Source organism: Tachysurus vachellii, chromosome 20 (genome assembly GCF_030014155.1).
Source record: "Tachysurus vachellii isolate PV-2020 chromosome 20, HZAU_Pvac_v1, whole genome shotgun sequence".
NCBI lineage: Eukaryota > Metazoa > Chordata > Actinopteri > Siluriformes > Bagridae > Tachysurus > Tachysurus vachellii.
The window spans coordinates 18,566,479-18,591,482 of NC_083479.1; the positions used below are offsets into that span (position 1 = coordinate 18,566,479).

The 25,004-nt window shown below is 40.8% G+C and overlaps 1 protein-coding gene across 1 annotated transcript in view; it reads right to left on the minus strand.

Moving 5' to 3' along the window:
* Positions 1–11,161: 11,161 nt before the first annotated feature.
* The window catches only part of sppl3 (signal peptide peptidase 3), a 32,139-nt gene continuing 18,296 nt past the window's right edge, over positions 11,162–25,004 (minus strand). Inside the window, exons 3-10 of the mRNA XM_060895510.1 lie at positions 22,159–22,250; positions 21,463–21,582; positions 19,767–19,845; positions 18,572–18,684; positions 16,793–16,899; positions 16,361–16,715; positions 15,603–15,712; positions 11,162–14,668 (exon numbers count right to left, since the gene is read on the minus strand). Of these exons, the coding sequence (XP_060751493.1) occupies positions 14,597–14,668; positions 15,603–15,712; positions 16,361–16,715; positions 16,793–16,899; positions 18,572–18,684; positions 19,767–19,845; positions 21,463–21,582; positions 22,159–22,250 (1,048 nt within the window). The 3' untranslated portion in view covers positions 11,162–14,596. The remainder of the gene's footprint in view (positions 14,669–15,602; positions 15,713–16,360; positions 16,716–16,792; positions 16,900–18,571; positions 18,685–19,766; positions 19,846–21,462; positions 21,583–22,158; positions 22,251–25,004) is intronic.

Below are 25,004 nucleotides of genomic sequence, written 5' to 3' on the forward strand. Positions count from 1 at the left end.
CCCCGCATTCCTAGCATGGGGGTGCAGGGGGTTATAGAGGGGGTAAAGAATTTCGCAAGAGGAACGTGACTGAAAGTGAAGTGTCGCAATCCGGACACGACTGTGTGAAGCTCCACGCTGCTGGTGGAGGGAACGTGTAAGGAGACAAGATGGAAATGTATTATGAAGGAAAGTTATTACGCAATGTGGTTTTTTTTTTCAGAAAAGATGGGAAAAAGGAATTGAGCCTCACAATCTAGACATGACAATCCATATTGTGTATTAAGATAAGATTAGAAACACTTCATTGTCATTTTATAAAATTTAGAGACGCTTTGAAAGCAGCAAGGACGAATGATTTAATCCATGAGTTATAACATAATAAATAATAGATAATAATAAATAATAGAATAAATAACAAAGTAATATTTGCAAGATTGATTGAAATGGATCTGATTTTATTGATATATAAAGCCATTGGAGGTGTTTTACACGTTTTGTAAACAGTTGCAAAGGGTGAGTTTAGTTTAAGTAGTCTTAGTTAATTAGTTTAACTAGTTACTCACTTTAAAATCTACAGAATTCTTTTGCATCTTTGTTCTTTTTTTTGTTAAATAGAAGTTCTTTTTACTTTGCAAATGATGTTTAATAATCTTTGCAAATGATAAAATTCACTTACTTTTAACTTCATCCAGATTACAAAAAAAAAAAAAAAAAAATCACCCAGGATTCTGGTTGGATGTTAAAACTGTATTTGTATATTGGAATCAGATAGGCTCGTCCATTTTATGACATAACGAAACGCACCTGTTACATTTGTAAAAAGAAAATAAAATTTTCCACTGAGACGTAAAAGATGAAGAGATGAAAAACATGTTTTCGTTACTTCAAAGAATTACAATTTCCATTGACATTCATCTAGTTTGATTTAAATGAAAGGTTTTAATAATAAATAACATTTGATGGTTGTTCCAGTGGTAAAGTGACTTTGAAGTAAATTCTGAATTTTATTTAATTGTATTTATTTATTTATTTATTTATTTATTTATTTATTTATTTATTTATTTATTTATTAATTATTTGAGTTTATTTGTGTTTCAGAAACATGGACTTGAGGTGATGTTACTAAATGATTCCGTGAATGTCTTCTGCATTTACAAACGAATTAAAACATAAAAAGTGATAACTGATGTGTGATGAAGTCAAACCTGAAAAACGAAATCTGCAAGTTCGATTGTGTACATTCGTTTGACACGACCTGAGCTCCCGTGTCATAACATGTAAATGAATACCTAGAAATTAAGTGTTGTAACTGGGCCACGATCATCTTAACCTAAATGGCCTGTTCAGGTCCTAATAATTTGTGTACCTTCTTAAATAAAAGCCTAATAATAACAACAATAATAATAATAGTAATTCTAATAATAATTATTATTATTATACAATAATTAATTTGCATAAATAAAGAAATGATTTTTTTATATTACTTTAGATTTTGGAGTTGATAGAATAAATGGTATTTGTTATCTATTTGATGAAATCTGTAGCCAAAGTCATCAGCACTTACATGTTAAAGTCAACAGTATCTTCAGAAGAGTGAGTATAGAGGAGTGAATGATAGAAAACATAGATTTTTAAGCAATAAGGAAGATAAAAAGGTGGTGCAGCGAGTAACATTGCTGCCTCACAGCTCCAGAGTTCCCAGTTTGATCCTGAGCTCTATGTACGGTCTGTATCGAGTCTCCTTCCCAACATCACGCCAGCACTGTAGACTGTACACTAAACTGCCTTTAGATGTAATAATATATGCATGATGTAATGATCATACATTATCTAAGGTGGGTTCTCACCTGCTGCTCTTCCCAGAAGATCCTCTGAATCCCTACAATGTTCAGTTCTTCCGCGATAGTCAGGGGAACTCGCACTTATTCGAAATGAACAACAAACGTTTAGACAAATCTCACTTCCATTCACATCAGCACAGCTCTCATAGAAAGTCGTTATCATGTGTCTTCACTGCTAGGAGTTTCACAGAAGAATCATGTAACTGTGATTTCACCGAGACATTTTCTACAAAAGAAGAAAAACTAAATGAAAAGCAAGAAAATCAAACATTTTTATCCGTAACAATCACCAAAAAAAAAAAACTCTGGAAGACTGAATTTTTACTAATTTGCTCATTTAAAAAAAAAAATTGGTCTTTCATTTTCTTGCTAAAAAATAAGTCTTGTTATTTCAAGTATGACGACTGATATGCAGCGAGAAGACGTTCATTCATCACTTTTGTTATGAGTCTCCATCGCTAGCTGTGCTTTTCAGTTTTTAAACAAAGCTGAATGACAGAGGAAATTATTTTTCTCATTAAATTCAAAAGTATATGAGGAAAGATGTTTCTAAGCTGCTATTAGGAAAATCACATAATAGTAACAGAAGCTCGTGGCATTAAATGTAACTTACAGGGTGTTTGAAAAACCAACAACAAATTAGAGAGAAACAGACAATTTATATAAACTTCATTTTGGTATTATTAACAGTATCTGCTCTTAATGTTCAACTTTACACGCTACACGTTTTGTATCTCAACCTTTGCATCATTTGCTCGATAGAAGATGTACAATCCACTTTAGGACAAGCTGTTTTTGGAAAACAATCACACAACATTACATTTCTGACCATATAGTACACCGTTACAGAAAGACAAATGATTTCTAATCACACTCTCTGGTGTCAGATGAGGATGGGATCCTTTATTAAGTCTGGTTCCTCTCAAGGTTTCTCCCTCATGTCATGTCAGGAAGATGTCGCCTCTGGCCTGCTCAATTTAAATTTTACATCCTGAATTTATATATTTCTTTAAAGCTGCTTTGTGACAATGATCATTGTTTAAAATGCTATACAAATAAAACTGAATTGAATTGGGTTGGCACTCCGTCCAGGGTGTATCCTGCCTTGATGCCCGATGACGCCTGAGATAGGCACAGGCTCCCCGTGACCCGAGGTAGTTCGGATAAGCGGTAGAAGATGAATGAGTGAGAGTGGATTGTGTCAGGCTGCATCATGTCACTCTGCCACAGATTCTTTTCCTATAAATCACACCACGATTGATTCATTCCTTATCTATCAGCTTCACATAAGAAGAATCTTTTCTAATGCTTTTCTCCCATGAACAAACGCAAATCCCATAAATCTGTGCTTCCTGAAAGGTGTTCCACAAAAATAAATATTTGGTTCCCTTCTGTTTTCTGTTCAAATGTATTATAGTGTGTGTAGATTCATCATCTGGGGAACATGATCAGAATTAGCGTTCATATAAATCATAATTTATTCCATCTCTATTCACCCGTGACTATATATACATATATATTATATATTACATTATAGTTGCTCTAACTGTCCAAGTTCTTACCAGTGGCTAATAAAATGTATGCATACTTCCGCTTGTAATGTGTTTATTACACCAGTCTACTGCCTTGGAGAATTCGTTCCATAAGTCAAGGTGTCTCTCGGTAAAATTTTAACCCAAGTTCTTCTTCTGGCGGGAAAAAAAACAGGCCCTAAGTAGACTTCAGAAGAATTCCTCACTTCAGCTCACACCCTACTCATGGAATGTTCACGGGGTCAAAGGGCAACAGGCTCAAGGGGAAAACCAATCTCGTGCAGTGGCGATGAAGTTCTTATTTAAACAAGCCCAGGAAAGCAAGACAGCGTGCTGAAAAAGACAAACCTGTAATTAGCATATTCATCATCTGGCACGGACTTTGCGGCTCATTCGTTCGTTAAATTAAGACCTTTTCATGTTTAAGATTCAAGATCTGCTTTAAGATCCAAAGACTGCATAATTGCATGTTTTTTATATTTATTAACTCATTTAACCATCTGGATCAGATGTGGGCAAAGGTTTTACAATCCTTTCATATTTTTTACAGAATGTCAGCGTATGATACAGCAGTATGATCTTTAGGTTAACTTTTCTGTTTAGTTTTTATTTTCTTGCACTATTAATTTAAAAATTTGCACTATTCTACTCTCCAATGTGTGTGACAAGTTAAACATAGAAATTGCAATCTTAGGTTTAAGCCAATAAGGAGTTAAATAGTTGTTGTATTGGATGTTTACCAGTTCTCAAGTGTTTCATGCTGCTGCTGGAATAAAAATGGACTCATGGGACATTTTCAATCACTTTAAACAAACGAATGATTTTATCACCACAAGTTTGATCTAAAGTGAGTCAGGACTTGTCTTTCAGTGTGAGACGTGTGTTTTTCCCTCTGTTGTTAAACTTACACAGAATTTTAGTGTTGAAGGTAAATTTAAACACTTGGAGCATCTCACAGAGCAGAAATGAGTCTGATATCAACATTTACTCTGAAGATACAAACATTTGTGAGAAAAAAAAACACGTTTTTGTGTTTTGAAACTTTTCTATAAAAATATCACCTAGTAGGTTTGGGGGAAAAAAAGAAATATTTATGAAACACTACAAAGTCCTGAGTATCTACTTTTATATGAGGTTAACACCACTGTGGAGTGAGACATGATAAAGAGGTTTGATCAACATAAACACAACTAAACAGGAGCAAATGCAATGTTTTTTACTGCTAATATTCAAAATCTATATAACAAAACATATGAAAACGTTTTAAAATGACATCCCAGATCATTCTGCATTGTATTATTTCTCTAACTGCCTCAAAGTGATTTGCATCATATTTGCTTACTGTGGAATAACTGCAAGCTCTCACGTGTACACACTGGTAGGAATTTGCACCGTATAGAGTGCAAGAGTTAAAGATAAAGTCACATATTTATTAAAATACCTGGGTTTAGTTTTGTGTAGTGTGTCATACAACTTTATTTATCTGAAAGAAATGCTCTCATTCATTACAATTCAAAGATCATGAGGAAGAAAATGATTAGAGCATGAAGATTAACCTGTTTGGTAACTAGTAGTCTTGCTAGTTTGCTAGCTTGCTCTAGACTCTAGATAGTAAACATTATGGAATTAGAATTCACAATAATATGACTTATGTATCCTATATTTTTGCTATCAATTTATATCAATGTATTTGTTTGAAAATTAAAAATAGGGCAATAGAGTTTGCTGCTGTGAATAAATCTTCATTATCTGTCAAAAGCTAGAAAATTCAGGGGTTTTTCTAGTACAGTGATTCTATGTAGAATCCTATAATAGTGTTTATCTTTTAGTAATGGCTCTAAGCAGAACCCCTTTAGGACCACGAAAGCCCAAGTGTCTAAAGCTAATGTACCACCAGATGTATCACCAGATGATGCCAAATCTCTCTAGTGTAAATGACACCGATATGAGAAATGAGGATTTGTGAGTTAAATCCTGATTGTTTATCATTTATACCCAGTGAGCTGACCATGTGTTTGTGTCTCCTTACGTATGTTACTGTAATCTCTACAACACAGTGCATTTTATCATCGCTTACAGACACATTTCTTGCCTTAAAAGAAGGGTTTCTTAAGAGGTTTCTTTTTATCAATGAAGTTTCTTTACTTTTTAAAGAGATTTTAAACAATTCAAACAATTTACATGATAGGTAAATGAGATATTATTATTATTATTATTATTATTATTATTATTATTATTATTATTATTACTATTATTATTATTATTATTATTATTATTATTACTATAAGGTAATAATAAGGTAATAATAAGATAGTAATAATAATAATAATAATAATAATAATAATAATAATAATAATAATATCTGAATGGATGGAAAGCATAAAATTATCTTAGGATATTAGAAGGGGAGGATTTGGGGTGCTATATTTATAGAAATCAGTGTGAATTAAAAAGATTTTACAAATATTGTAAAAATAATTGACCATGATCAAATACGGTAGAGTCCAAAGGTCTGAGACCACATTGAAAATCTTTCTAAATATGAATGAAATTCGAATAAATTTACATTTCAAATAGAAATAGAACATTTTAGAATTTTTAAATAAAACGAAAACAAAGAAAATAAATGTTTAACATCTTGAATATTTAGAACTTTGTATTATTTCTATGACATTTACATGTAAGAAAATGTCTGATATTGACCATGTTGGAGGTCAGATTCTCCTCATGTCTAATCTCTTCTACTGAAGCACACGTTCATATGAAACTCTGATGGATTTGATATAAAATGGATCGGAAGGTTTTGCACAAATTTGTGGAGTCCGTGCCAGTGCCATTAAAGCAAAAATGGGATGAACTAAATACTAAAAAACTCTGAAATTTGTAAATACTTCTACTTCTAGTACTTTTCAGATGTTGTTGTCTGTTGAAATAGAAATGAATGTATAATGAAAGCATTTTCACTAATGCTCTCTCAAATGTGTGCATTTTATAAATTATAGCACGGAAAAGAAAATAATTGTGCAGTGATGATGCATGTATTTGTGAGTAATAGTTCATCATTTGTTAAAGCTAGTAACTGATTCTAAAAACCCACGGTCAAAACCCTTGATCCTCATGTATGTTTTCTTCTATACTGTAGGTTAGGTAGACTGCTAAGCTGCAGTACTTCAATCCCCACAGAGCCATGCGAATTCCTGTACACTCGTCCAGCCAGTAGTGTTCTGGTCCTTTAACCAATAAGTGATCAGGGGTGGACCCGAGAAATTCCACAGTCCCGGTGTCTCTGCTTTGACCTTGACAACCCCTATCCCCCTCTGTCCTGATATTATGGCTCCTGAGCATCATGAGTGCACAGTTTTCTCATAAAAATGGATCAGTTCAGTACTAACTTTAGTACAGCTTGTCCAGCATAACTTAATTACCAATTACTTCATTACAATCTTATCGAATGTGTTGTATAACTCTGGATTACGGTGTACAAGAGCACATGAAAGCAGATCTTTGTGTTTAGTGAATGTCAAGTATCAAGCATATCTGAACTCTTGTGCTGTAATTGAACAGCTAAAATCATTTCAAATATTTTGGAAGATCATTCATTTCATGCATTCACCTCATCTCATATTGTTTAAAAAGTCCTACCTTGCTCCAATATTACAGACTTTGTAGATTTACTATACTTTACTCTTCATTATTGTAAGTATTTACACAGCTTATAAATGTGCTAAGTATGTTTAAAGATACATCTTTATAGCAAGATTCAGATCATTTTCTAATATTATATTGATGTCCCAATTACAGAATAAAACTCTCCTCACCCAGTTTACCATAACACATTAAAGTGTTTTCATTTCAGTGAAATATTTGCGATATATTTAGGATCTCACTTTGTTGGTTGGTGCTGTTTTTTTGCTATCGCCATGAGAGGTTAGTTTTTATCCCCTGACACTCTAATGTCACTGTGAGATGTTAGCTGTTAGAGTGGTGTTTAATCTGAGAAAATATTTCAACAATCGAAAAGACGATAGATCGCTGGATAGCAGAGCTGACGATCTAGTTTGAGTTAAACTGGGTTATGGATAGCTACCTACTTTCATTAGGTAGAAATGAGGTGAGGGCTAAATCGTACTACAACACTACCAGCAAGTAGTCGAGGTGGAAAGCAGAGATGGGGGACTCGAGTCATATGACTTGACTCGAGTCAGACTTAAGACGCACATTTGAGACTTGAGACTTGCTTGACAAATATTAAAAAAAGACTCGACTTGACTTTGACTTGACATTCATGACTTGAGACTTGACTCGGACTTGAGTTAAATGACTCGAAATAACTTGTTTTTTTGTTTGTTTTTTTAAATCTGTTTTTAAACGCACGCAAGATCGTAATCTAACCATGTGACGCAGCAGGCAAGCAGAGGGAGCGCGCGCACTAACTAATAAACCTTAACAGTCGTGACGAAACATGGAAGGCGCTACATCAAAAATAATTAAGTTTGGTTACCGGGATTTTGTGCAAGATGAGAAGAGAAGAACAGCAGAATGCGACCACATCACTCACAACTGAATGACAAAGTTCTATCAAATTAAATTTTTAGTAAGCGCAATGTAGTGTAAATGGTTGGTCACTGTTCATGTGGAAATGTCAGCTTTTTTGCAATAGCACTTATAATTGGTCTTCAGTGTTAGGCTTTGAGTGAAAAGCGTATGGATTTGTTATGGGGATGCACATATATATAAAAAACATAAATATAAACAAATAAAAAATTATAAAGCACAGCCATATTCTTGTCTCGCACACACATACACTCACACACACACACACACACACACACACACACACACACACACACACACACACACACACATTCAATGATGTTACAAACCTGTATACATTTCTTTGTTTTGATGAACACACATGTAGATATTTTGAGGAATGTTTGTAACCAAACCATTCATGAGCCCCATTCACTTCCATAGTGGGAAAAAAGAATACTATGGAAGTGAATGGGGCTCATGAATGGTTTGGTTACATTCCTCAAAATATCTACATGTGTGTTCATCAAAACAAAGAAATTTATACAGGTTTGTAACATCATGAGGGCGAGAAAATGATGAAAGAATTTTAATTTTTAGGTGAACTATCCCTTTAATTAATAAATTACTCTCACTCCAATCATCTCTCTCTCTCTCTCTCTCTCTCTCTCTCTCTCTCTCCAATAGTTAATTCACTTCAAGGTTTGTGTGATTCAATAATTTACATTTTTTGATTGACGTGATTGATTGTTGTTGTTATTCTGTTGTTAAAAAGGAAGGATCTAATTTAAGGATGTGTTCATGTCCCATTAAAAGGGAATGCCTGTTCAAAAAATGCCATTTGGTTGCATAGAAACCATTGCACCTTTTTATATATACTTTTCCATGGTCTTCTGCAATGTTTGAGGCATATTGAAACTTTTCATGCTTTTATGTCGGCCTTATTTCAGTTACATTTACATCTTATTCCTTGTTGTTTTGATTTTTATTCTTTTGTAGATTTTTATTGCATTTACAACTCACCTGTATGTGGACACCTTTTAAAAATAAATGCATATAATCATTTTTTGGTGCCAATAAAACTCTCATAGTCCATAAATACTTAGATTTAACTTTGTTTAATATATACATTTAGTTAAATCATCAAACATCTGTATGACTTGCCAGTGACTTGCTTGACTCAAGCTACGACTTGACTTGAATTGCTTGACATAAATCAGTGACTTGACTTGACTTGAATTGACTCTCACAAAAATTGACTTGGACTTGCTTGAGACTTGAAGGTTAAGACTTGAGACTTACTTGTGACTTGCACATGTGTGACTTACTCCCACCTCTGGTGGAAAAGCTAGTCAGTTTGACTTACACAAGTTAACTCAAACTAGATTGTCAGCTCTGATAGTCAGCGATCTACGAGATGATGGATGTGATGGACTGATAAAGAGCCGCTGCTACACTTTCATTAGGTAGAAATGAGGTGGGGGTTAAATCGTACCGCAACACTATCAGCAAGTAATCGAATGGCATTGTGGATAATGTAGGAAACCAGTAACCAAAATCAAAATACATCAACGTCAATGAAAGAAGTTTGGGTTTTTAATGAAATAAAAAGCCCTGAAGAAGCCCTGAGAAACACATCATTACAGTTCCACAACCTGGCAACCCTTCCCCTGCTCTGGTTGACCCATTTAATAAACACTTTAAATTTAAGACTAAACCCACTTGTAATTTGAAACTCATCGTCACATAAACATGCTCATGAACTACAAGGTGTTTTTTATTAGGTTTATTGTAATTGCTGCAATTTTAACACTTTTTTTTTCCTCCACAGAGTCTCATCATAGCTGAATCTTACATTTATCTTTCCGAGCACCTTTTTGAACGATTACTCGGTTGTGTAATAATAAAAATAATATTTTTAACATCATTAAGTCATTTCTTCCTCTAAGTGTTTAATGTAGAAAGTTTGTAACGTGAAGGCGGCCATTTTGCCTGCGCGTGAGAAAGCGCTCGCGAGACGCCACAGCGCCACCTTGTGGTCACGAGCCTGAACGTCAAGCTGAGCTCAGTGACTTTAACTTAAAAAATCTAAATAAAAAAACATACTGGTAGAAATACAACCAACACTTCCAGACATACAGCGGGTCATTGCCTGCGTTCCATACTTTATCGTATTGGTAATATGTGTGAATATAAAAAGTGTTTATCGGTGTGCACGTACCCAGCTACATTAACCCGGAAGTTTACGATATGGCGGGCGGTTTTGTAAACAGAGGCATTAAACACGGGGAAAATAGAAAAATACGAATATGCAGCACGTCTTTTTCACGTTACGTGTGTTTCTAGATGTTAATATATTAAAATCTTGTAAGTAAATTCAAAAATAAAAAAAGGATTAAAAACCGGAAGCGGTTTTTTTTTTTAATTACCATGGCGACGATATCTCAGCAGTTCCGATTGTTATTGCACAGAATACTATTATTATACACGTTAGATCATTTCCACCTTTAGTGAAAATAATATGGAAATTTACTACAATTTTATTCAGAAAAAAAATGTCACCTACGTTTGTAGTTTAATTTGCAATTAAAGTACAAATTAATCTCAGTGTCGTATTGGGGAACGTAATCTGCACTGCAGCGACGCCTTGTGGCTAAAAACATCACTGCCGCTCTTAGCATAAACGGAGGGAAAAAACAAAAACAAAAAAAAACCTTGAGTTCATGAAATAGTTATACAGAAAAAAATGACTTTACATTTTATTATTACACAAAGTATGTTTGAATTATTATATTGACATCATTGAAAGCATAGTTTTAAACTTGCACTTTGTTGTATTTCAGTGTAAATATCACCAGAGAAATATAACCAAATATATGTAAACGTAGGTGTTTGTCAGCAAAAAAACACAGCAGTTTCTCTCATTAAACACAAGGAATAAGAGTAAAAGAGCATCTTTTCTTTTTTTTCTCACCAACTTGCCACTTTCCTGTGATAAATTTATGAGAAATCCAGATAGAGATCTGTGAGACTTAAAAGCGCCGCTGCATCACTGTCTTTATGTAGAAATGAATTTAATTACCAGTGAAATCTTGATGCTGGTAAAGAGAACTTGCTCTAAAGGTTATCAAGATTAATATGGAAACTGTTCCAGATGGACTTTTCCTTTCAAGTTGTCAGTTGACTAAAAGATATTTTAATTTCTGCTCTTCTTTGGGCATAAAGTTGTAAATGACAGTTTGTTTTAAACACAGTGAGACAGTAAAGAGGCTCTACAGTTAGAGTCACGTTTATTTACAGCAGAATCCTGACCGGATGAAGGGGAGCAGGTTAAAGGAGATGAAAACGTTTAGGTACAGCACGTCAGGATCCATAAGGTCACTACACAGTTCTTAATTTATTTATTTTTTTTTAAATCCACTTTATACAGAATCCTTTTGGCCGTAACGCAAACGTGACAACGGAGCCCAGTGAAGAGGGACAGAGGGAGAAAGTATAAAATAACACACTAAGAAAAATACAAATGAGCGGATAAAACAAAAACAAAACAAAACAAAACAAAAAACCAAAACAAAAAGGTGAATCTTGTCATAAAAAAGAAAACCTCTTGAAAATGTTCAATCATTCAATGGTTTCAATTTCATGTCTATAAGGAGGGCTGCAGGGGATCAGGAAAGGGATTGTGGGTAAGTTGACGTCGATGATGCTCCGAATGTGCCGTGGTCAGGAAAATGTTCTCTGCCTGGCGTCTGTGAGGTCGAGGTCCCTGTCTGAGACACAGGGCCCGTGGATCTCCGTGGCCCGTGCGCTTGTGTTTATGTTGTTGTGCAATCATACTGTCCGTCTGTTCGTTCGTCCGTTGTGTGCTTGTGAGTGATGCAGTGCTGCCGTAGGCTTACTGAACGACGACACACTGTACACTTCACATGCAAGGCCAGACGACTCACAGATCCAGAAATAATCAAGTAGGAAAAAGAAAGAAAAAAAAAAGAAAGAGAAGGAGCGGAACTTAAGATACACGCGCGCACACACACACATGCGCACACACACACACACACTTCCAGTCTCTTGGGGCAAATAACGGTCAAGAAAACTACTAAAATGAAGAGAGAATTAGAAAGTAAGCCACAAGGCATGTGCCAGTCATCACTTTTGTAAAACTGTGATATTTAACACGCAGATTATCGTTATTTCTGATTTCAGGTGGATCTGAAGGAGACACGTCAAGTCTCGAACAAGGGAATCCCATCATCGGGTGAGGAATTTGTCAGGATAATACTGGCACATGCCTACAAACCACACCAAGCTTCTTAATGACGAACGAAATCGGCGCCGAGCCCGTTGACTGTAAGAGCACCGTTCTGATCCAGACTCAGAGGTAATGCCATACATTCACTTCAGACACACACACACACTTCTCATTTTGTTCAGTCCGTCCTGCTGGTTTCCTGCGGTTTAAAAGGAACAGTTGGTGAAACCTGAAGCAAATTTAACGTCGTATTGGACACAAAATCTCACCACCACACTACGGGCCGTGCTGTCCGAGTAAAAGAATCCACACTGGGTGGTGGGATTTCTTTTTAATTCATTAACGAGCAGCACGTCACCCTTTCGAACGTCATCGAGACTTGTTCCTGTTCTCTCTCGCTTCAGTTACTGCAGCTAAACGATTGTTCCTCCTCACCTCATAGCTTCTCTTTTTCCCCTTTCAAAGTTTACAAGACAACAACAACAAAAACGCAGCTTCTTGTAGATTACAGAGAAACCAGAAAGTCCTCGGTCCTGAAGACCAGCCGACACCAGAGACTCCTTACAGAAATGCTACACAGACGTCTCTGTAGGGAAAACGCAATGTCAACCAGCACACGCTTTTCTTAACGGGATATGGAATATATGAAATATTTATTTATTATACTTGTATTCACTGAATTCAAATTAGAGCGACATGTGATGCATTTAATTTGCGAACTAAATTGCAACGGGTGTGTATATTTTGGGGGGTGAGGTGGGGGGTTACAAAACAAGCCACAATGTGCGAAGCTCTCCATCGTTCTTCCTTTAATTGGTCAGACAGAGTGAAGAGAACTGAAACAGAACTTTAGCATCTGGTGTACGCTGAGCTCAGATCATTGTGTATCGTCTCCACGGTCTATTTTCTCTTGTGTTTCCAGTCAGCGATACAACTTGGTCCTTTGCCTGAGAGCTTGCCACTCATTTCAGCAATTATTTTAACTCGCCTCTGAATCGAATCGAGCTCGAACGGTGCAAGAGTTTGATTTGAAGGAGACTGAGAAGGCCACGGAACCGGACTAAAGAAGAAAACGCACCAGGGTTCGATAAGAACGGACTAAACACTGCGTATGTGAAAGCACCCTTAGATCATGTGAAGCGGCGACTATACAAGTGAGTCTGTTACTATAGAAACGCTAACGTGCCAGAACGTGTACATCGATACAAATCTGTTACTCGTGTTAAAAAACAGGACCATGCTGTATTTCTCAACAAGCTTCTGGTATAAAGCAGACCAGGACACGGTGAGGTTTAATGCAAACTAACAACCAACATTTGTTTCTTTCATTTAAACTCCAAAAAACAGACAGCAAACACGTCTCTGGAGTGGTAACGTGCCCAAATTTCACCAACTGTTTCATTAAAAGAAGAGGAAACATGGTCGTAAAATATGTTGTGTACATGGTGTGACCTTTATAGTTTGGGGGGTGGGGTGGGGTGTTAGTTAGAGACCCAAAACAAAAAAAAAAAACTAACAGTGTTTCCCATCGACCCCTGACTACAAATCCACCTAAAAAAGCAACAAAGGGGAAAAGCACAGGAGAAAAAAAGCCCTCACTCTCTCACACTCTCTCTCTCTCTCACACACACACACACACACACAGTATTTGATCACACAAACACTTGCACCCCAACATGATAACCCTAATACATGTGTACACATATATACATAGAGGGGCGTGGCCTTCTTAACCGTAAGGACACACTCCATTTCATAATGCGTCGTTTCTGTATATGTCAAGAATAAAATCTTTCTAAATAAAATACACATATCTGGAAAGGGGAAAAGGGAGGGGTTTATAAGAGAGGAGAGGGGAGGGGAGGGGAGGGGGGGAGCAGGAAAGCATCTGTGGCCTTGTGTGTGTGTTTGTGTGTGTGTGTGTGTGTGTGTTGGTCCCCTCAGGGTCATCACTGTCCGTAGGCCGAGACTTTGTATCTCAGCGTCTTGTCCGTGGTTCAAAAACAAATCTAAACAAACAAAAAAACAACACCAACAGTCTGCAAATCCATAATGATGCCGGTTAGAAAAAAAAAAAATCATCACGTGGAGCACCGGCTGTGTCCCGTAAAGACAAGTCTATTAAGGAGTGGCCTCTCAGTCCAACAGGGACCAATGGGGAGGGAGGGGGGAGGGAGAGAGAGAGAGAGAGAGAGAGAGAGAGAGAGAGAGAGAGAGAGAGAGAGAGAGAGAGAGAGAGAGAGATGATGAGGAAAGAGAAGAGGTAATACAAAGAGAAGGTGAGTGAATGTGCTGAGCAGAATCCATCTGGCAGTGAAGTCAAGCAGCTCTCCATCTGATCGACGAATAAGGAGACAAGAAGACGAGTGCGACTCTCTTCCTGTATTCCTGCTCTCTCTCCCTCTCTCTGTGTCTTGGGGATGAGTTGAACTGAACACTGCCCGTCTCGCTCGTGGCCATCATACGTCCATGAACCGGGAGCTGCTGGACTTGGCGTGGAAAGGCTCAGACCACATGCGCCGCAGATCGCCCTGAAGATGTCCACATACACAACACGGTTACTAAAGCACACACACTCGTCACTCTTCACTCACACTCTTCACTCACGCACTCACACACACTCTTCACTCACGCACTCACGCACACTCTTCACTCACGCACTCACGCACACTCTTCACTCACTCACTCGCACACTCTTCACTCACTCACTCGCACACTCTTCACTCACTCACACACACTCTTCACTCACTCACACGCGCAGGTCACTCTCACTCACACGCGCAGGTCACTCTCACTCACGCGCAGGTCACTCTCACTCACGCGCAGGTCACTCTCACTCACGCGCAGGTCACTCTCGCCCCCCCCACTCTCTCGCTCGCCCCCCCGCGCGCACTCTCTCGCTCGCCCCCCCGCGCGCACTCTCTCGCTCGCCCCCCCCGCGCGCACTCTCTCGCTCGCCCCCCCGCGCGCACTCTCTCGCTCGCCCCCCCCGCGCGCACTCTCTCGCTCGCCCCCCCCCGCTCACACACTCTCGATCGCCCCCCCCCGCGCACACACTCTCGCTCGCCCCCCCGCGCACACACTCTCGCTCGCCCCCCCCGCGCACACACTCTCGCTCGCCCCCCCCCGCGCACACACTCTCGCTCGCCCCCCCCGCGCACACACTCTCGCTCGCCCACCCCCACCGCACACACTCTCGCCCCCCCGCGCACACACATGGCCTGCTCACAACACACACACACGCACGTTGCTCACAGTCTATCTTAGTTATAAAAGATGTGTAAACATTCAGGCAGATATAATTTCCTGAAATAAGTGATTGTGTTATTAGTCTGGGCCTCACTGTCAATATTTACACATTTAGCATTGAACTTTCACATTGAACTACTGGCCATTTACAGAGAGCCATTACCCCAGAGGACCAGCGCAAAATTTAACTAGTACACATTTTGTACAGAGCCGTACCTTCAGGTAGGCCATAGTGAGCAGAGGCAGCAGTGTGAAGGGCACCAGGTAGAGCAGAGCCGGCTGAGCCGCACGGTGAATCCGAGACGCTACGGTCGCAGTCAGAAGACCTGAGAGAGAGAGAGAGAGAGAGAGAGAGAGAGAGAGAGAGAGAGAGAGAGAGAGAGAGAGAGAGAGAGAGAGAGAGAGAGAGAGAGAGAGAGAGAGAGAGAGAGAGAGAGAGAGAGAGAGAGAGAGAGAGAGAGAGAGAGAGAGAGAAGCAGGTGAGAATGAGGGACAGGGGAGGGGGAGAGAGAGAGAGAGAGACTCAGTCTGATGTCTATAGGTACAGAAAGTAACTCCTAACAGGACACTGTAGGATTTGAACCATGTCCCGGTCTTTAGATTTATAACAAATTTTAGACTATAGGATTAGAAACCTGGATTATGGAGCTGAAAGGCCGAATGTCAACTCATTTTTATTTGTATTGTCATCAAGCAGCTTTACAGAAACCTGCCTGTAGATCCCTGAGGAAGAAACTTCCTGTAATCCAGGTTTAATCCTGTGCTCATACCAGGACACACTGACAATAAGATCATATCCAACATCCTTTTTCACCCCAGGCTTTGCTTTAACCCCAGAATTGTACAAAGAGACTAATACATAATAATCTGAACAAAATGAAATACTTTAGCGGTATCGTGTTGTGGTCATGATCAGTCCCTGTGTACAAGACTACAGGATCATCTCACACCATCACAGCAGTGTCCCGACTCACCTACGAAGTAGCCAATGAGAGTGCAGTGGAAGTAGGAGACGCGCTGCATGCGCCCGGACATGTTGGCAGGGCTCTGTGCCTCACCATTCGCCTGCTTTTTGTAGTTGTCATAGCGCAACACGAAGCAGAGCAGAAGTCCGGGCATGACGATGTCACCAATGCCCAACATGGAGAAGTGGCTGCCCGTGGAGCTCGGGAACACCAGCTTGCCTGGGAGCGAGAGGCGGGGCACGTCACGCCCCATGCTGGGACCCAGGTGCAGCTTACGGGAGATAACGTCCAGCGGGTTATCAGCCGGCTGCGTGGCCACCTTCACCATCACGTTACTGTTAAAGATGTAAGCTGAGAAGAAGACCTGGAGACCAGAGAAGGGACAGATTCACATGATTGTGCTCACACGCTAAGCTCTGAAATAGTGTGTGTCTTTCTTACCCAGAACACATCATAGATGAGCAGACCAGACAGGAGCAGACAGGACACCTTCAGACTGGGCAGTCTCACGAAGGCGATCATCGCCACGCACAGACCCATCGCCAGCGCTGCACAGACAACAGCATCGACATCAACGTCAACGAAAGCAAGCAAAAAACAAAAAGACAATGAAACCTGACGAGCTAACAGTCTAATAACCCAAACACCATTCCCAGAAATACATGCCTACATGCTCGCATGGTTTAGGACACTCTATAAAGAAGAAAAAAGGGAAGAGAAAGTGAAAAACAAAACAAAAGTAAATCCAGCCGAAATTTCCACCCCGTAACCGAACACCGTGTCTACATGGAACAACCGGAATGACTTTTCCCCTCTTAGGGCAGTCTGGTATCATCCCATTCCCATTAGAGTCAGCAGTTACGCAGGGCGTGTCAGGTGAAAGGAAACAGTACAACAAATGTGTATCTGTACGAGTAAAAATGTCCTGCAGCTCCACTCATGACCAGAGACTGAAATATCTACACACTGCCTGGATGTTTAGAGTGCAATCAGAAAATACTTAAGAGCTTGGCATTACTGCTTATTACTGCAGTGTTTATGATGTTCTTTTAACCCTAACTGATGCAGTGAGAAGCTTCTCATGTCTTAAACAACCAGGTCAGAAGCCTGCATCAAGCAAAGAAAACAAATGTTCGGTCACGTTAGTTACCCGCAAACAAACATCTCAGAAGTATAAACCTCTGCGTCTCTAATCTATAGCTACGCCTTGGTTCCGTTCCTTAGGTGCTGCATCCTAAACTTTGACAGAAGGCTTGAACACAGAAAGCGATGTAAAGGAAATAAATCATGACAAATATATCCGACGCGTATTTCTGGAAAAGTTCAGACTCTCATTCAGTCTTTCATCATCGTACTTTAGCACGAGCACAATAACAGGTATTCCAACAAACAAACAATGTGTATTATTCCGAATAAGGTGTAGCAAGACAAATATGAAGCCCATGGCAGAGCCTGACCTTTAAGCTCTATTTGGAACTCAGCCAATCAGGCACTCGAAACACGAGGGTCATAAATCCATTAAGAGCTCTGAAAGCCAGTAACTTAAGTAAAGACTTAACCAGGTGTAATACAAGACCTTTGTTGACTTAATACTTTTGTTCATGTATTTGTATTTTGTCATGTATGCTGCACGTGGCACTTAGTGGACGCCGCCTTAAAGACCGGGAACATGATGGGCCCTGTGTAATTTGTTTATTCAACAAAACACACGGAATGTTTTGCGCTTTGAAAAGACTACAGGCTTAAACCTTAAGTTTGAAAATGCTGCTGCTATTTTAAGACGTACGTTCACATCCATAAACGTTCGTGCGTTGACTAGAACCATATCGCAGCAGCCGACGTCGCACCCTCTGGCTTTTCACGTCAAACTACAACACGGATAATCTCCTAAAACCTTTCGCTCACGACTTTGGTTGTCGTCATCGATTGATTTCACCTCAGAAGGTCTGAAGTAGTAAACATTACTGTAAACTAGAACACAGGCTTAAACAAGACCGAACACTACACCAAGCTGAACAGATAACGGTTATTTAAATAAATCAACAAACAAACAACAATTACAGGGAATGTCGTGTTTTACTCGCAAGTGACTGGAAAAATATGAAATCATGAAATAAATAATTACAGCAACATAAGCAGGGAGAAAAAGGGTGAAAGTACGAGATGAATACTTGGTCTTATGTCTCACACACACACACACACACACACACACAAACCTACCGTCCATGAGGAGCCAGTGTCCCGTTAGCACCCAGATGAGGACGAGCATGACCGATAGGGAAAAGGAGAGCAACTCGGCCAATGTGAAGCGACCGCAGCAGCCAAAAGAAATCCTGAATGTAAACACACACCCCTTATATTTATATATTTATATATATATATGCACATACATACACATACACAATCAAATGTACACAAGTAATCTAAACAAACTTGACCTCCAGCTTAACTAGTTAAACATGGAGGATAAAGTTCGGTTGAGGACGACGTCTTAAACAAAGAGACCGTTTTGTTTATTTGATTTGGCTTCGAACATTTAGCGGTATTCCCAAAAGAGGTGATCGGTTTTCCGAACAAGCATCCGAATAACCGCGCATCTTCATTACTACATCCTGTAACAGCTCTGATGAGTCATGAGGAGTAATCTATAGATGTGCAGACAGAATAAGCGAGTTTTCTAAATGAATTCTCGCTAACAATAAACTAAATAAAGCAACAATACAACTCATCTGCTGGTTTTTTTTTAATCCCTCTCTTCTTCTTTCTAGCACTTTACTCTTTGCTCCTAGCTTTTTTAAGTGTAGTTTTTTTTTTTTCAATCCCAGACTGAACATACGAGGTGGAAAATATCTTGCATTCATTTGGTCATTTGGTCCTTTATTTATTTTCAGTGTTTAGAAAGCTTTAGCAGAGAATGTGCTAAATGTTATCAGTGACCTCAAATCTTTAATATTACATTATTTCTGTAGATGTGTAAATCATTGCCACACTCCTCTGAACCGTCTCACTAAGTAGAATTTTTGACATTCTGGACTTTTTCTTGGCTTCCGGCTCTCTGTCAGCTCAGCGCCATGAAGCTGACGATGTGAAAGAATCTTAAAAAGGTTAATCTTCTAAATCCAGACTCTAAAGTCAACTTGGAACAAAAGCCACAAAGCCGACGGGTTTCATGCAGATCATCGGGTTTTTAAGTTAAGCCTTAATTTATCCTCACAATGTTTTTGGGTTAAACTGAAGGAACGGTAAAGAATCGCAGCTCTCTGTCCGTCAGCACGTCTCCTGATATTTCCCCTGAATCTGGGATCATTAAATCCTCTATACAACAAACATGTTAACACACAAGAGCTTTAATACAGTGAGCTGCTACATGAGCACCAGCCACACAGCAGTGTAGAAACATCTGGATTGATCGTACTTGTTCTGTGGGGAGCAGGGTCGCGTCAGGTACTGGCACATCGGCAGCAGCAGGAACGCAAACGCTATAGTAGCTAGAACTGAGAGAGAGAGAGAGAGAGAGAGAGAGAGAGAGAATAAATGAGTTAGTGAATGACCTGATTGGTGCACACACAGACAGACACACACAGACAGACAGACAGACACACACATGCAGACAGACGCACGCAGACAGACAGACAGACGCACGCACGCACGCAGACAGACAGACGCACGCACGCAGACAGACAGACACGCACGCAGACAGACAGACAGACGCACGCACGCAGACAGACAGACGCACGCACGCAGACAGACAGACACACACGCACGCACGCAGACAGACAGACAGACACGCACGCAGACAGACAGACAGACACGCACGCAGACAGACAGACAGACACGCACGCAGACAGACAGACAGACACACACGCAGACAGACAGACAGACACACACGCAGACAGAGACAGACACACACGCAGACAGACAGACACGCACGCAGACAGACAGACACACACGCAGACAGACAGACAGACACACACGCAGACAGACAGACAGACACACACGCAGACAGACAGACAGACACACACGCAGACAGACAGACAGACAGACACGCAGACAGACAGACAGACAGACACGCAGACAGACAGACAGACAGACACGCAGACAGACAGACAGACAGACACGCAGACAGACAGACAGACAGACACGCAGACAGACAGACAGACAGACAGACACGCAGACAGACAGACACACACGCAGACAGACAGACACACACGCAGACAGACAGACACACACGCAGACAGACAGACACACACGCAGACAGACAGACACACACGCAGACAGACAGACACACACGCAGACAGACAGACACACACGCAGACAGACAGACACACACGCAGACAGACAGACACACACGCAGACAGACAGACACACACGCAGACAGACAGACACACGCAGGCAGACAGACAGACACACGCAGGCAGACAGACAGACACACGCAGGCAGACAGACAGACACACGCAGGCAGACAGACAGACACACACGCAGGCAGACAGACAGACACACACGCAGGCAGACAGACAGACACACACGCAGGCAGACAGACAGACACACACGCAGGCAGACAGACAGACACACACGCAGGCAGACAGACAGACACGCACGCAGGCAGACAGACAGACACGCACGCAGGCAGACAGACAGACACGCACGCAGGCAGACACACAGACACGCACGCAGGCAGACACACAGACACGCACGCAGGCAGACACACAGACACGCACGCAGGCAGACACACAGACACGCACGCAGGCAGACACACAGACACGCACGCAGGCAGACAGACAGACACGCACGCACGCAGACAGACAGACACGCACGCACGCAGACAGACAGACACGCACGCAGACAGACAGACAGACACGCACGCAGACAGACAGACACGCACGCAGACAGACAGACACGCACGCAGACAGACAGACACGCACGCAGACAGACAGACACGCACGCAGACAGACAGACACACACGCAGACAGACAGACACACACGCAGACAGACAGACACACACGCAGACAGACAGACACACACGCAGACAGACAGAGACACACGCAGACAGACAGACACACACGCAGACAGACAGACACACACGCAGACAGACAGACACAAAGACACACTACCTGCAGTGCAGATGGTGAAGACCACCTGGACCGAATCAAAGAAGAAGAACATGACGAGGAGCGAGACAGATGCTCCAATTGGGAGGAACAGAGCCTGTGTGGAGTCGATGGTCTGAATACCTGAAACACACACACACACACACACACATCCAGTCACTACAGGCCAGGTACCCACTTTGCATCATGACAAGACACTGAGCCATAATGATCTTCTTTTCATGCTCGTCCGTAGTGATACACATTTTAGCGAACATCAATCTGATTTCTAAACAAAATTCATGCTACGTTCTTCAGTCAGATTAAATCTAAGTAGCAGCAGGTTACAGGCTTAATCAAATCCCTCTGAATAATCAGTTAGCACTGACCTCACTACAGAACACATCGACTGCCATAATACTGTAACTAAGTGAAATCTTAACAAGAAGGTTTTTATGTAACACAATTTATTAATTAATGTTAGGTATGTCGAGATGAACATCTAGATGTTTTGACCTTTTCGACATAAATAAAATACACAAATAAATAAAAAAACAAACAAACAAACTGAAGCTTCTATTTAAGAAGGTAGTTAACGAGGTGTAGGTTAGAGTTTGAGTTAGGAGTTGTGTAGCATTAATTAGCGCCATAATTAATTCTTCCATGTAAGGCCCTGTGTGTGTGTGTGTGTGTGTGCGCGCGTGTGTGTGTGTTTCTCACTGTTGTTTGAGTTGGTGTTGTTGAAGGAATTGCTAGCTGTGGGATTTCCATCCTTGTCTTTGTCCTGGTTCTCACAGTCCATGTTTAACGACCTGGGCAAGACACACGCACACAGACAGACAGACACACACACACACACACACCCCCCCTTAAATCTCAGTCTCGGCTCAATTGCACATTTCACAGATGCATAAAAACTCTCTCAGATTATAAGGATGTTTAAATGGCTGTCATTTGTTTGTGTTATCAGAATGACTGTCATTTTAAGAGCCATCTCAAACCCAAAGCGTCTGGATAGTTTTGAAAGGTCGATGCAGCCAAGAGACATGAGAATGCGTGTGCCAGTTTTACCACTGAATCTTGGTGTTGAGCAGAATGTCAGTCTAAATAAAGGGTTTTTTTTGCCCACACCTAAAAAGAGCAAAACTGCTTACCATGCAACCATCTGGTATCTTTGTCCCCCACACAAAAGTCTAAAATAGATAAAGTTAAAATCCAACAAAGTGCTCTCCAACATCCGGGTTCAAGCTCCCAGCTTTCCCACATCAACATCACTTCATCTGCTTCATTCTGGAATCCACAGAGTCCAGCGTTTATTTTCCTTTTCTTTATATGGCTAAAAATGATGGGCTAATCTGTTGCAGTTGTCGACGGTCCTGTGTCAGATCCACAACCAAAACAAACTAAATCGTTTTAATATCTTGTGCATTTCTACGTGGTCTACTGACACTGCACAAAAACACCATGACCAAAAATAAATAAATAACTGACAGATGTCAAGTTACTCCAGCATTCATCTCGTCTCTAAACATCCATCGCCTCCTAAGAACATCATGTTCCATCTCTTCCTGAAATATCAATGCTGCCATTTACACCACTTAGAACTCTAACCGCTTATAACTCGCACCTGCACAGACCTGCACAGACCAGCACAGACCAGCACAGACCAGCACAGACCAGCACAGACCAGCACAGACTTCACGCTCACACAACCTTCTCTCACACACACACAGGACCTTTACTCACTCACACACACACAGCCTTCATGCTCACACACCCTTCACTCACTCACACACACAGGACCTTTACTCACTCACTCACTCACAGCCTTCACGCTCACACTACCTTCTCTCACACACACACAGGACCTTTACTCACTCACTCACACACAGCCTTCATGCTCACACACCCTTCACTCACTCACACACACAGGACCTTTACTCACTCACTCACTCACAGCCTTCACGCTCACACAACCTTCACTCACTCACACACACACACAACCTTTACTCACTCACTCACACACACAGCCTTCACGCTCACACAACCTTCTCTCACACACACACAGGACCTTTACTCACTCACTCACACACAGCCTTCATGCTCACACACCCTTCACTCACTCACACACACACACAACCTTTACTCACTCACTCACACACACGGCCTTCATGCTCACACAACCTTCACCCACTCACCCTTACACACATACAGCCCACACACACACACACAGCCTTCACACACTATGAGGATGAATAAGTACCGATCCAGATGAATGGAGAGGAGAAACACAACGTCTGATCATTCAAGTAATAAATTAATCAGTCCAAAGCTGCCTGGAAAAGCAACTATATAAAATATCTGCTGAGGCTTGATCAAAAAACACAACCGGCTAGTTTCCAGAAATACACACAAGCGAGGTGCTACATTACACGACACTAAACAAGTAACCGTTATGTTAGTAGGTATGGAAGTCCCAGCACTGCCACTGTTGGGCCCCTGAGCAAAGGCCCTTAACCTTCTCTGCTCCATGGGCGCGGCATCATGTCTGACCTTGCCGTCTGACCCCGACCTCCAGAAAGCTCGGATACGAGGAGAAAGAATTTCACTGTGCTATATTGGATATGTGGAAAAAAATAAATGGCTGCTGCTTCTTCTATTCAAACGCTTCATCACCAGAGTCTGGGACGCCATCAAGACTGAATTCTTTTGGACTTTTGTGTCCAGTTGGCTCCTGGCCAACTTGGCAGCAGCAGAGAAACATTTTGCACAGACACAATTCACCGTCTGCTGATTTCATCACTCACCATCAGAGAAACCTTCAGACTCAGAAAGGCACTGGTGCATTTCAAAATAAACACGGACAGTTTTAACCAGAAAGTTCGCAAAGAATTCTATTTAAAGTTTAGAATAATAAACGACGGCTTGATGAACGCGTTCCATCTAAATTTGTTGTGCTTAAAGACAAACGAAATGAAATAAATGTTTTAAAAGATTTTGCGGTGTTTCCAAAGTGTGTTACGACAGTTTATATCCCATCATATCCTGATATTATCCGGCAATCTCAGTCCGAGCTGCCGAGTCTTGTTCAGATGTGAAACCTGTGGTTTCCAAATGTGGAAGTAGGAAGAGGAAGTGTGTGTAGCACCGAATCCTGGGCAGAATCAGTGGGTTTCTGTTTAGCACCAAGTGTGTGTGTGACTGCACTCTTCTGAGGTTAATGTTGTCATGGATATAAGCTATAATACAAAGTATAAATAACTGCTGATCTTTTTTTAAAGATCAGGACAACCCACAATTCTGGGCTTTTAAAAACTAGACGTCAATTCAACACTCCGAAGAACCGTCCGTCCTTCCTTCCTTCCTTCCTTCCTTCTATCCGTCCATCCATCCATCCATCCATCCATCCATATCTCATTATAGAAACGTTATGGGAAACATGGATGGATGAACCGTTCCATTCAACCATCCTAATTTATCATGAGCTACCCATCCATCCTTCCCATGATAGAGCCACCCAACCAGATCTCTCACAATCCATCCATCCATCTCACTCTGTACAGTTC